The sequence below is a fragment of the Arachis duranensis genome, chromosome 2, assembly GCF_000817695.3.
Source record: "Arachis duranensis cultivar V14167 chromosome 2, aradu.V14167.gnm2.J7QH, whole genome shotgun sequence".
Taxonomy (NCBI): Eukaryota; Viridiplantae; Streptophyta; class Magnoliopsida; order Fabales; family Fabaceae; genus Arachis; species Arachis duranensis.
In genome coordinates, this window is record NC_029773.3 from 86328600 (window position 1) to 86341539 (window position 12940).

At 33.3% G+C, this 12940-nt stretch overlaps 3 protein-coding genes across 3 annotated transcripts; all 3 read right to left on the reverse strand.

Moving 5' to 3' along the window:
* Positions 1 to 261: 261 nt before the first annotated feature.
* Positions 262 to 3352, reverse strand: LOC107475518 (probable leucine-rich repeat receptor-like protein kinase At1g35710). Its single transcript, XM_021135811.2, has 2 exons — positions 958 to 3352; positions 262 to 857 (listed from the first exon to the last, which is right to left on the reverse strand). The coding sequence occupies exons 1-2, from the start codon at positions 3350 to 3352 to the stop codon at positions 481 to 483; spliced, it is 2772 nt and encodes a 923-aa protein (XP_020991470.1). The 3' UTR covers positions 262 to 480.
* A 3179-nt stretch (positions 3353 to 6531) lies between these two features.
* LOC107475523 (40S ribosomal protein S13) lies at positions 6532 to 8732 on the reverse strand. The gene is made up of 5 exons (XM_016095175.3): positions 8590 to 8732; positions 8382 to 8454; positions 7662 to 7800; positions 7374 to 7560; positions 6532 to 6736 (listed from the first exon to the last, which is right to left on the reverse strand). The coding sequence occupies exons 1-5, from the start codon at positions 8610 to 8612 to the stop codon at positions 6703 to 6705; spliced, it is 456 nt and encodes a 151-aa protein (XP_015950661.1). The 5' UTR covers positions 8613 to 8732; the 3' UTR covers positions 6532 to 6702.
* Positions 8733 to 10524: 1792 nt separating this feature from the next.
* LOC107475524 (pentatricopeptide repeat-containing protein At2g45350, chloroplastic) lies at positions 10525 to 12714 on the reverse strand. Its single transcript, XM_016095176.3, has one exon. The coding sequence runs from the start codon at positions 12474 to 12476 to the stop codon at positions 10590 to 10592; it is 1887 nt and encodes a 628-aa protein (XP_015950662.1). The 5' UTR covers positions 12477 to 12714; the 3' UTR covers positions 10525 to 10589.
* Between the last annotated feature and the right edge of the window lie 226 nt (positions 12715 to 12940).

Genomic DNA, 12940 nt, shown 5'->3' on the forward strand with positions numbered 1-12940 from the left:
TGCCCAAAATCTGAATAGTGAGCCATGCAAGGTGCTTCCAAGTGATGAAGTTATCATCATCAAGTTTTTCGGTAAGGGGAACAAGCTCAGGTTTGGTTGTGGCTGATGACCCAGAGAGTATCAATGCCATGATGCAGGGAAGAAAGAAAGAAAGAAAGAAAGAAGAGTATTGAGGAATCAGAATGAATGAGTATTGAATTATGAGATTCTTGTTTATTCTTAGTTACACAACTGCCATATATACATGGATAGCCTAACTGTAATAACTAACATAACTGATTTTTATAACTCTTAGCTGTCAATAAAAATTGAAATGCAATTCAGGACAAAATTATCAATTAAATTGGACTGTGAGTTTGAGAGTGAGAGGGAAAGCCCTATATGCACAATTTTGACTTTTAGGACCAAAAGGGCTAATAAATGCATTACTACTTTACAGAAATATGATGACATGCATAAGAGAGTACAATCACAGTTGTCCTAATTTTTACCTATGACATATATTTCTTGATTCATCAATTGGTAGATTGAAACATCAGAGAAAGAGAAATGTATTGGTGAATTAGAAGCCAAAAAATCATTAGCCACATCCTCCATTGATGGTCTAGATTTTGGATCAGAAGAGAGGCATGCCAATGCTAGTGTCATAACAAGCACAACATCTTGCAAATCTTTCTCAAGAATTGGGAGAGGAATCCTTGAATCCAATACATCTTTCACCATTAAGTTCTGAGTAGATGGCTTTGACAGACGGGAAATGAATTCTCCTGGATGATGCCCCATCATTGTTTCTAAAGCTACCACTCCAAAACTATATACATCACATTTTGTAGTCACATTTATGGTGTAAGCCAATTCTACATAATGCAACCAAATATTACATAGGTTAGTATGCAAATAACATCAAATTTTACCATTTTTAGAAGCTATATGAAGAGAATTACAATTTAAATTTACCTGGAGCAACATATCCATAAGTACCAACTAGAATAGTTAGGTTAGATGAATCAGTATCAAGAAGTCTCGCTGTGCCGAAATCTGATACACAAGCATCCAACTCTGAATTCAGCAGTATATTACTGGTGGTAATGTCACGATGAACAATAGGAGGAGTACAATGATGATGCATATAAGCAAGAGCATATGATGTCCCTTTAATGATGTTCACCCTCTTGCTCCAATTCAACTCTTGAGCTTCTATCTCATTGGCCAAGTTACAGAACAAGCTTCCTCTTTCCAAGTATTCATACACCAAAAACATGCATCTGTTATGCAAGCAATAGCCATAAAGCCTAATGATGTTCCGGTGGCGAATCTCTGTCAAGACCTCAACCTCCTTGCAAAAGCTCTTGTAAAAAGATGGATTTTCTGATTCTGTTTTGTGAAGCTTTTTCAATGCAATGGTTTTGCCACTCGGAAGTTCTGCTTTGTAGACACTACCATAAGCACCAGTTCCAATGCAATATCTGATATCAAAGTCCTCTGTAGCTTCAACAATGTCCTCAAATGCAATTTTGCCATCATATTCCCAAATTGAGAACAAGTCTCCATGCTTTGCTGCCTTGCTTTTTAGTCTGCGACTGCGATGCCTGGCAAATAGAACACAAATTCCAATCCCTATGGAGCCAAAAGAAACAAGAATACTGGCCACAATTATCAAAACCAAACCCAAAGTACTTAAACTTTTATCATGACCATTATTAAGGTTTTCTGATTGGCAATTGTGGTAATCTCCATTGAGAAAAGGATTGCACTCTAAATTGTAGAATTGCACAGAATCTATCCCCTCAGGTATGTTGCCACTGAGATTGTTGTAACTAAGGTCTAAATGATTAACACTTTTGCCAATTAGAGAAGGAATGCTTCCACTCAAATTGTTAGTGCTGAGATCTACAAATGTAAGGTGAACAAAGAGACCAGATGGGATAACACCAGAAAGTCTATTCGTACTAAGATCCAAAGCTCCTAAATGCAACAAATGGTCTATTTCTATGGGGATACTACCATTTATCTTGTTGTGTCCCATAGTGAGCATTATCATTTCTGTTAGAAGTCCTATACTTGAAGGTATAGAACCAGTGAAACAATTTGAATCAAGGTGGAGAAACGTCAACCGGTTCGAGTACCCTATTTGCTCAGGAATTGGACCAGCAAGGTTGTTGTAGCTAACATCTAGATATGAAAGATTACCAATCTGAAAGGGAATGCTTCCAATTAACTTGTTTGTGCTGAGATCCACATGACTGATATGAACAAGTATAGTAGATGGGATATAACCACAAATTTGATTCCCTGAAAGTCTTATATCATCTAATTGTGTCAGGTTAGATATCCATTTTGGTATGACACCCAAGATTTCATTATATGAAAGATCTAAAACTTTAAGATGAACCAAGTTCTCTAATTCACTGGGGATAGATCCACCTACTTCATTGTTTTTGATAGTCAACACTTCCAACTGGGTTAAAAGTCCTAAACTTGAAGGTATAGAACCATTAATGGAATTTGAATTAAGGTGGAGACTTGTCAAACGGTTCAAGTACCCTATTTGGTGAGGTATTGGACCAACCAAGTTGTTTAAACTAAGGTCTAAGGTTAACAAATTTGTTAAATTCCCTATTTCTTGAGGGATGAGACCACTAAATCCGTTTTGGGAAAGGTCAAGATTCTCTAACTTGGTGAGATTTGCATATGTTGTAGCAGTAAGGTCACCAGTTAGTTGATTGCTAGAAAGATTCATGTAGATGAGATTGGACATATGACTGAAGATTAAAGGAATGGTTCCACTGAACAAGTTTGAACTCAAATCCAATGTGACAAGCCTCTCTAGCATGCTGAATTCATTAGGAATTTGACCACCAATGAAATTGTAAGAAATATCAAGCACAAGAAGTTGAGTTAGATTTGCCAATGAAGAAGGAGAACCTGGTTCATCTTTAAGCTTGTTATGAGATAGGTTCAGAAACTTCAGCTTGTTGAGACTACTTAGCCCCTTTGGGAATCCATACAACCCCATTTCACTGAGATCAAGGTGGACAAGATTCAAAAAGACAGAAAAATCGATGCCTGTCGACCGGCCCTGTTTCGCGAGAGAGCTGTCATAATTCTTCCTTGGAGGAGAAGTAATCTCTGTGATGCTTCCAGCATTGTTGCAGTGAATACCAGGCCAGCTGCAACGGTTTGAAATATTGTGTTGGTTACTCCACCAACCACTCAAAATCAAAGCATTTGCTTCTTCATCTAAGTGTGACAATTTGGATACTACTACTTTTCTGTGAGTTCCAGCTTCAGTTATGGGATTTATGGCAAAGAGAAGAAGAACTGATATAAAAAAGGAAGTGGGTATAACCATGGTTTCTGCAACTATAGTGATCAGGGTGTGTGAATCACCATCTTATGTGTAATATGTAATATAATAATATATGAGTCCAAATCTATGTAATTATATGTTATATTTTAAGTGTTACATTGTTGAATGAACATGTTTCAAACCTTAGAAGTCAGAATATAGCTAGGTAGAGTATAGCTTCTACGTGGAAATTTGGACAATGATATATGTGACCAGTGCCTGTTCTTGATTTCTTGAATTGTATTTGTATGCACCTTCTGTTATACATCCGTGTTCTAAAATTCTTCCTAGCTCCAATGGAATTTGAACAAACATATATTGTATTGTTTTTTCAAACGACTAAATTACTATTTTAGCCTTCAAATCATTAAGTTTTTGATAAAGTCAAAGTGGTATTAGAAAGAAAGAAATGAAATTTTCGTCCTCTGAAAACGATCTTAATTTGACAAAATGTATTAAATATATAGAGAGATATACTTTAAAAAATTCTAGTGATCAAATTTTGATATAATTTTTTTTCAAGTATATTTATAAAAAAAAAGGAAATCTTTTTATTCTTTATTTAGTAATTTTATTCTAATTGAATATTTTTTAAGTTTTAAGTATTTTTTTATGTGAATACAAAGTATTAAAAAAAAGTAGAAACATGACCTAGAGATCAATTTTTTTCTGTATTTTTTATGATGTACTTTTAAATATTTTTTCAAATATTTCAGCAACAAAATTAAATTAAATATATAAATTATTTGTCATTTATAAAAATAGAAAAAAAAATGATCCTTGACAATTGTCTCGAAAGACAACGAGGTCCTCAATAAAAAAATATTTTTTCTGGTCTTTGATTTTTATTCCTGTGAGACAGATTAGCTCCGCTATCAATATTTTTTCTTTGTATTAAAGAATTAACTTATATTACATGTTGAACTGTTGATTTATCCATTAAGAGTCATTTAGGATTGATAGATTTTTTTTGTCGGAGTCTCGTGTTTTGGGCAATTATTAGGGTTGTTTAGGTTTTTTTTAATATTTTTTGTCATCTTTTTTAAATATATTGGCTAAATTTATGGTGTAAAAATGATAAATATTAGTGATTTTTAAATTATTTTTACTTAAAAAAATTAAATAAAAGATATATTAGTAATTAACATATCACATAAACATGTTCGGGAGAAAAATCATTAGCATAAAAGCTAATTAGTCTCATAATGTTAAAAAACACGAGTTAAAATGGATATTTTTTTTGTTGGAAATCTTGCAGTCCTTCAAACAAAATATTAGAGCATATTTTGTTAAATTGATATCTTCTATAAAGTGAAAATATCATTTATTTCTTACGAAAAGTATTTTTTTAAAAGTCAAATTATTTGACTATCACATACTTATTTAAATAAACTAATAAATTAGCTACTAAATCAACTCAACTTAATTAACTAAAAGTCATGTTAGAATTACCGATGTAATTTTATCCCACTATTTTAAAATCTAATAGAATTACTAATATGTTGAATACTCTTTCAATAAAATCAATTTAATATAAGGGGAAAAAAAAGAAAATACACAAAGTAAAACATTACATACACACAAGCATGTTAATAACTCCGAGGTCCACAAATATTGCCAGTGGTGATGACGTGTCGATGAAGACTAGTTGGAGACGTGGAGTGGAAGGATTACACATGTGGAAAAGAGCACATGCTATATTGCTATGTCCCTTTGAATTCAATCAGATTATACATGTTGAGTCATCAATTCATGGATTGAGATTTCATCAAATTAGATGACACAAGCCGATGTATCTGTTTTGATTTTTGAAGTAGATAACTTGTTACGCTAAAATGTTGCCACAACAATTATTATCATGTAGTAGTAATTCTTGTATCTATCATACAAGTACGACTTCTCTTGATGAAATAGTTGACTATGAAATTTCCTTGGCTTCAACAATCGTACAATAAGAACATGTAGGGAGACGATATACTCTTCAACCAGCAAGGTAACCTAATGTGGTGCAATTTGCCAAATTTGTTCGTATATTAATTTCTTTTTTCAAATTCACCCATAATAATGTTGTCATTTGAAAAAGGAGATATAAGTGGCGTACTAATTGAAAAACTTTTTTTACAAGAGCAGTTTAATATATTGTCATAATTTTCTATTAATACAAGTGCAGTCTACGTATCTTTTGGATTAGGACAATCCTGCTTAATTTAATAACATCACTCTCTTGTTAACCTAAAAAAAATACTAGATATAACATCACTTTCGTATTTATACATTTATGACATTGTCCAATGTCATGCCATGACCAAGACATCCAATTAGGAAGGCTGAAATTGAGTCTGAATTTTTCTTTCAAATTTCTTTTCAACAACTATGTCAATATTTTAGGGTGAGATAAACATGTGAAGGAAATATGAGTAATGGATACAATATTGAAAAAGATATATATTAAAAAAAAATTGCCAGTCTAAATCTTCTTTAGTAGCAAGATAAAGTTTCGTGGTGTAACTTTTACGTTTTAACGCATTGGTTTGGATCGATGTTTTGTTTTTACTTTGCTCTAAATATATACAGATTTAGGTAAAAACAAATCATGCAATTTAAAAGATATGACCTTTTAGTTCCAAATAATAATAACATGAATGTTAGCTTTTCACATTAATTACGTGTTTACCAAACAAAATGATTATGTAACTGCAGATGGACTTTTCTTTAAAGAAAAAATCTATAGAATTTCAATGTAGTTGTGGCTTTCATCAATACTAACTATATCTTAAAAATTATAGTTCAATCTAATAAATCTCATTATTTTGAACTAAAATCCCTTCAAAAACGACCATAAAGGCTTTAACTGCTATTCATTAAGTTTATAGCAATCAATTTTTCCGAGAAATGAAGGAATTCACATAAATTCGATGCTTGTTTAGTTCAAATTCCTTCACAGCAGAAGGAAACATTGTTCAAAACACATTGTTCTTCCTCCAATGACAAATTAACATGACTCCATAGCCATTGAAACATAGAAGGGAACGAGTCGGGTCAGTGAAGGGAAAGAATTCTATATTCATTTCCGGGGGAATCACCAACAATCATTTTCTTGGTGATGATTATAATCATATTTTCAAAATAAAAATACTCAACACAATTTAAAAAGGAACTGAATGAAGCAGGCGAAGTGCATATTAATCAGAACAAAATCCATCATCAAAACTATTACCACGAGAACAAAGTTGTATCACAAATTTTCATGTGTTCCAAAAATTCCAAGACATAATATGGTACCAAAGAACTAGGTCTGCTTATCAAAAAGTACATTGAAGGTAGAACCTGATACTATCACTGAACAACTCACTCTAAGCCACAAGGGTGCTGGCGGTTGTTGATTCACTGCAAAAGCAGATAACATAACCAGTGTTAGAACGTCGGAACATTGCGATGTACACAAACAAGAAACGTAAATGAGCCAAAGGCCCTAAAGTAATAGCATCTTTAAGGTGCCAGCACTTCAGAAATAAGCACAATCTCATTATTAAAACACCGATCCAAATTCTGTGGAATTGAGAACAAGTCGCTATAAACGACTTCTGTTCAACCTCTGCATACGAATAATAGTGATTCACATGAAGCAAAATGACAGCAAGAAGCAGTATAGTGCATTTTAACTAATCCAAAATAATTCAAAAACCCATGGACTTTCATAAACAAAATATTTATCCAGAAGAAGATCACAAAGAATGGTTCCATTATGTTGTCAACCTAATCCTATCAACATGTATACACCGAATTCAATTGTTTTATGAACATCAATTTAACAATGAATAAAAAAATAAATAAGAGCAAGAAGTTGAACAAACAGCACAATTAAAATACGAACCACACAAAACCCAATTCAGGGAACCACAAGGATTTTAAAAAATAGAAGTATTCATGAAATGCATCATCCCGGTGTATAATCATCAAAATAAAAGTTCAGGCACATTAAGAAACCGTTGTGATTTAAAGAAAATGCATATTTGATACTTACTATTTCCATACGGGTGGAAGCTTCTTGGTCTTCTTGTAGTAACGTGCAAGGCGGTGGATCCTGCTCTCTACCAAAATCAACCTGAATTTAGAGTCCTTGTCCTTCCTATTCCTCTCCAAGTGCTTCCTGATTGAGACAGCCTTCTTGATCAAGTGGTATAGATCTTCAGGTATTTCAGGAGCAAGACCTATTGAAAAAAAAAACAACACAAGAAACATTGTAAATACATTTCACATATCAACTTAAAAAGCAAATTTATACGAACAAGTAACAATGGGTAAAGCGTACCATGGGCCTTCAATATACGCAAAATCTTGCTTCCGGTGACACTCTTCACCTGAGCAATTCCGTGAGAATCACGAAGAATAACACCAATTTGTGATGGAGTAAGACCTTTCTTGGCAAACTTGCAGATATTCTCCTCAACCTGAAAATTCCAAAACAAAGAATTAGAAAAAATTGGCCACAAATCTTAAAACCTGCATTTTTAAATATTAACATAACAAAAAAACTAAGCCGTGTACAACTGTAGGTTCAAATACATGGATCAAATAATGCCATAAAGCCCTAACATGGATCATATCTAAATTTAAAACATCCATATATTAAAAGAAAAATTAGAATTTGAATCATTAGTTCAAAATTCATGATCCACAAAACTAAGCCTGAGGGGTATACCACCAAAGTTGACACTAAATGCATTTGACACATGCTGGAGCCAATTCTATTTTGCATAACAAAATATTCAATCCAAGCCTAATTTAACAACAATGGCTGGATACATATATAACTACGAATAATGTGTAGACAAGTATACACAGTTACCAAATTAAAATACTAACAAACGAACCTCACATTACCAAAAACATACGCCTAAAAATAAAAACTCAAACAATTATAAATCTCTAAGCTAAAAAAAATCACAATTTTCCATCATACAAAGAGAACCCTAAAAAATAAAAAAAAGAAAGGCAGAAAATGCAAGAAGGTAGGGTTAAGATTTCTGACATCCTGAGATGAGATCTTGAGCCAGCTGGGTGGAGTCCTCTTGTAAGGAAGAGCTGAACTGGAAATACCCTTACTGATATACACAATCAACGAACAAACACGTCAAAAAAATTCAGTTTGTCCAAAAAACAATAACATTAAGAAATAAAAAATTAAAATGGTTGAAGAGAATCTGTGGCGCGAGAATGAAGAAGAGAAAGAAGCATACCCGCGACTGTGCATACGCCCCATGGTGGCTGGTGGAAGGAAGAGAACTCTTTACTCTCTGTGTGTGCTCTCAGCGACTGCGCCAAACTGAAGAAGAAGATGGAGAAGACAGAACCCTGAATTATATTGAGGATCATGCTAGGGCATACCCGCTGGGTTATTTATTGGGCCTTCATGGGCTTTTAAATATGGGCTTCATTTCTGTCTATTATCCTAAAATTATAATTCCTAAGCCCATGCTTTAATCGGCTTCACTCTCGTTTTGGTTTTAGGCTAAAAGCGTAAGAAACAAATTTACTATCTTGTATCTTAAAAGTATAGGCTAAATATACCATAAAAAAATAATTTATAAAATTTATTGTAAAAAAAAGGCTGATTAATTTATAAAAATATTTTTATTTTTGTTTTCTGGTTTTATTTCCTGACTTCTTTTTTTTTCAATTTTTTTCACATTTTAAAACATGTGATTGGTTTGTGAAAAAAAAATCATTTATAAATATTGAAAATAATAAAAATATGTTTAGTTAGTCAATTTTAATTGTTATTTATTGATACTTTATTAATTGATTTTTGATTAAATAAATTATTTCAATAACAAATTATTTTTTTCTTTCTTTTATTAAAGAAGAGACATCATGGTGTTTGAAAAAATAATATGAAAATGATATTTTAAAATTAAAATATTAAAAATAATATTTTTAAATACAAAAATAAATTATATCAATATTAAAGGATAAATATGAGGTATAAATATAAAACACACAAAATAGGAGTGTAGTTGAATTTAGTTTTAAAAATAGGATTACGGTTGAAAATGACGTTAAAAATAGGAGAACGCTTAAAAAAAAGGGCTATATTAAATTAGAATATAAATACAAATTCGCGGTTATATTGAGAATCATGTTAGGGCATAGGGACGGCAAAATTGCCTTGAATGGCACCATAAATTTACTTAAATATCTTTAATAATTTACTTCTAATATAAATTTTTTAGTCATTTCATATATAATATATATTGAAAAATCTAATCCTAATTTCAAAAGTCTCTTCCGTTCTCTCTATAATATTAACACTGCGCCCGTCCCACTTTTCAATCTATATTATTATTTTTTTTAGATTAGAAATTATATTTTAAGACTTTGTCTTATGCAATATAATTATGGTGTGTTATTTTATATTTTTGGACTTGTAATTTTGGATAATACTCTATTTATATACAATGTTTTTTATTTTTAATTAGAACTTTCATATAAATTATCAATATAGAAAAATAGAGAACGAGGAGAATGAAAGCTCACAAAAAATAGAGATAGGGGACAATATTTTGATTATTTTCCCACGATAGAAACCAAAAGGGCCAATGAGTTGCTGCATATATAAGGCGAAATTTGAACCTCTGACACTTGCTAAAATGAACTAATGAACAAACCACTAGACCAAACCAACTTAACTGCATCCCTATCTTACCGTTGTCATCCTTACTAGGGGATACCTGGCTGGGTTATTATTGGGCCTTTAACGGGCTTCTAAACATGGGCTTTGTTTCTGTCTATTAGCCTCAAATTATATTTTGTAAGCCCATGTTTTAATTGGCTTCGCTCTCGTTTTAGTTTTAGACTAAAAGTCAAAAAATATTATTACAAAAATTTTATGTGAAATTAATAGTTAAAAATCGTTATTTTATAATTTAGTCAAATTTATCAAATTATTCTATCAACTTCATTGGAATGACAAACTATATGTAAATCTCCGCTAAGATTTATAGCTTTCCATGTAAACTGCGTAGTTTATACTTTATACTGGTTGTAGTTGTAGCCTTGTAGAATTACTGAATTAGCTTTGGTGTTCAGTTCGTGTGTAATTTCTTGCATATTGGCTAGTGCATTTGAATATAATTTTTTAGTAATAGAATAAAATTATTGAAAGAAAATCCATTTTAAAATATACTACCTCTAAGGCATACATTCAATATCCAAATTGAACTAGCTCCAAATTAGAAACTTACATACTACGTAACAATGAATAAATCTCACTAACCTGATGGTGTGTCCTATCATGTACAGAAAACTGGTGAACACATCCCTCTAGTTCAATCCAACTACAACCAGGAACCTTTATCAAATTCTTTTCTTTCATCTCTGTCCTAACCCTTTTAACATTTTCCCACATGCCCAAACTTGCATAAATATTAGATAAAAGCACATAACTTGGAGTACATGAACTTAGCTGAACCAATTGCTTAGCTACAGGCTCACCTATTGAGAAATTCTGATGATTTTGACAAGCACTGATCAAAGTCTTCCAAATTACATCATTTGGTTCAATTGGCATCATCTCAATGAATTGCTTCGCTTGTTCAACTTTCCCTGCACGGCTAAACATGTCAACTATACATCCATAGTGTTGCACTCTAGGTTCAAGATTATACACTTTCTGCATAAGCTCAAAACATATTAGTCCTTCCTTCAACATGCCAGCATGTCCACAAGCACTCAACAATCCGATGAATGTGATACTGTCGGGTGTAATAGAAAGCCTTTCCATCTCCATGAAAAACTCGAATGCCATTTCGCCCATTCCATGTATCGCAAACCCACCAATCAAAGCATTCCAGTGATCTACGCATTTTCTTTCAATGTTCTCAAATACTGAGATAGCTTCCTCTATGCTGCCACACTTTGAGTACATGTCAATTAGCGCAACGCCGAGTTTACCAATTAGAGAGTGCCCGTTGTCTATTACATACCGGTGTATTGCAATACCAAATTCAACTTGCCCTAACTGTGCAATTGCTGTAAGAACAATTAACAAAGTGGTATCATCAGGTAACATGTTTGTTGCCCTTCTCATATCATGAAACAGCTTCAAAGCCTCAATGCAATAACCGTTCTGAACATAGCCAGCCATCATGGAGTTACAAGAAATAACACCTTTACTTGGCATCTCATCAAACAAGCTCCTTGCAGCAGCAACATTACCCGATTTCGCATAACCATCAATCATAGTAACCCAACTGACCGAATCTCTCTCAGGCATCTCATCAAACAATGCTTGAGCATCCTCCATTTTCGCATGCTTCACGCACCCACCAATCATAGTGTTCCATGAAACCAAGTCTTTCTCAGGCATTTCATCAAACATACTCCAAGCAATATCCAACCCATCCTCACACCTTACATATCCTCCAATCATTGAATTCCAAGTAATCAGGTTCCTCTCATCTAATAGCATTCCATCAAACAACTCACGTGCCTTTTCAACCACCCCACACTTCACATACCCATCAATCATGGAGTTATAAGAAACAGCGTCTCGTTCAGACATTCTATCAAACACTTGGCGCGCAAGCTCAACACAGCCACACTTCACAAACAGTCCAACCAAGCAATTTTGCAAGAACACATCAGAACAAAGATACGTTTTTGACAACAACCCATAAATTTGCATTGCTTCCTTCAACAAACCTACTTGGGAACAAGCCTTGAGAGCAAGTGAAAACGAGTACTTGTCCAAATTGACCCCATTGTCATGCATGAAACAGAGCACAACCAAAGCACCCCTTGGGTCACACCCACCATGGGAATAAGACCTTATAACAGCGTTCCAGAGAAAAGGGTCATCGCCATGTTGGTCCTGTGTTGCGTGGTGCTTGAAGAACACATAACGTGCAAACTCCACGAGTGGCGCGTGAGGTGAAGAGATGAATGTGAGAACGAGCTTTGTGGTGAAAGAAGTGTTTTTTATGAGACCCGTTGTTGTGATTCGTGCATGAAGTTGTTTCACGTGTTGTGAGGTTGTGCATTTTGGGAGCAAGTGAAGTGTGGGAATGGAAGAGGACCATGGTTGATGTGAAGGACTACAAGAAGAAGAAGAAGCACACACAAGCATCAATGAACTCAGAATTTGAAGATACTTTACTTTTGTTCTGTTCTGTTTTTGGTGGGTTTGAGTTGGAAAACTTTGTATATGGAAAATGAAAACTTTAAAGTTGGTTTCAGTTGTTGGTTCATGAATGGAGGTTTAGCAATGGCAGTGTTGTTCCAAGCACATGTGTGTCTCTTTGGGGCTCCAATTTGGATAATGCCATAATGGCTTTGATAAGGTTATCTCTGTTTTGAGGGAAGAGACTGATGTTGTTATTGTTGTCACCATCAATGGCTGCTTAGATATTTTTACTTCTAATTATATGAAAATTAATGAACTCAAGTTTACAAGATATTTCTGACCCAAAAATAGAAGTATAAGTTTAATTTCTACATATAACAAAAAAGAAATTACAAAATTTTATAAGGCGTGATGGTTCTAGTGGAACTTGAGAAGGGGGTTGAATCAAGTTAGTTTAAAACTTAAAG

Excerpts from the sequence above, each read along its gene's own strand:
- LOC107475518 (XM_021135811.2), bottom strand. The coding sequence starts at position 3,352 with ATGGTTATACCCACTTCCTTTTTTATATCAGTTCTTCTTCTCTTTGCC. Across the intron at positions 858-957 it reads TTATGGATATGTTGCTCCAG|AATTGGCTTACACCATAAAT; the intron begins GTAAATTTAAAT and ends TGCATTATGTAG.
- LOC107475523 (XM_016095175.3), bottom strand. The coding sequence starts at position 8,612 with ATGGGGCGTATGCACAGTCGCGG. Across the intron at positions 8,455-8,589 it reads GGGCGTATGCACAGTCGCGG|TAAGGGTATTTCCAGTTCAG; the intron begins GTATGCTTCTTT and ends TGTGTATATCAG. Across the intron at positions 6,737-7,373 it reads CTTCCACCCGTATGGAAATA|TGAATCAACAACCGCCAGCA; the intron begins GTAAGTATCAAA and ends CTGCTTTTGCAG.
- LOC107475524 (XM_016095176.3), bottom strand. The coding sequence starts at position 12,476 with ATGCTTGTGTGTGCTTCTTCTTCTTCTTGTAGTCCTTCACATCAACCA.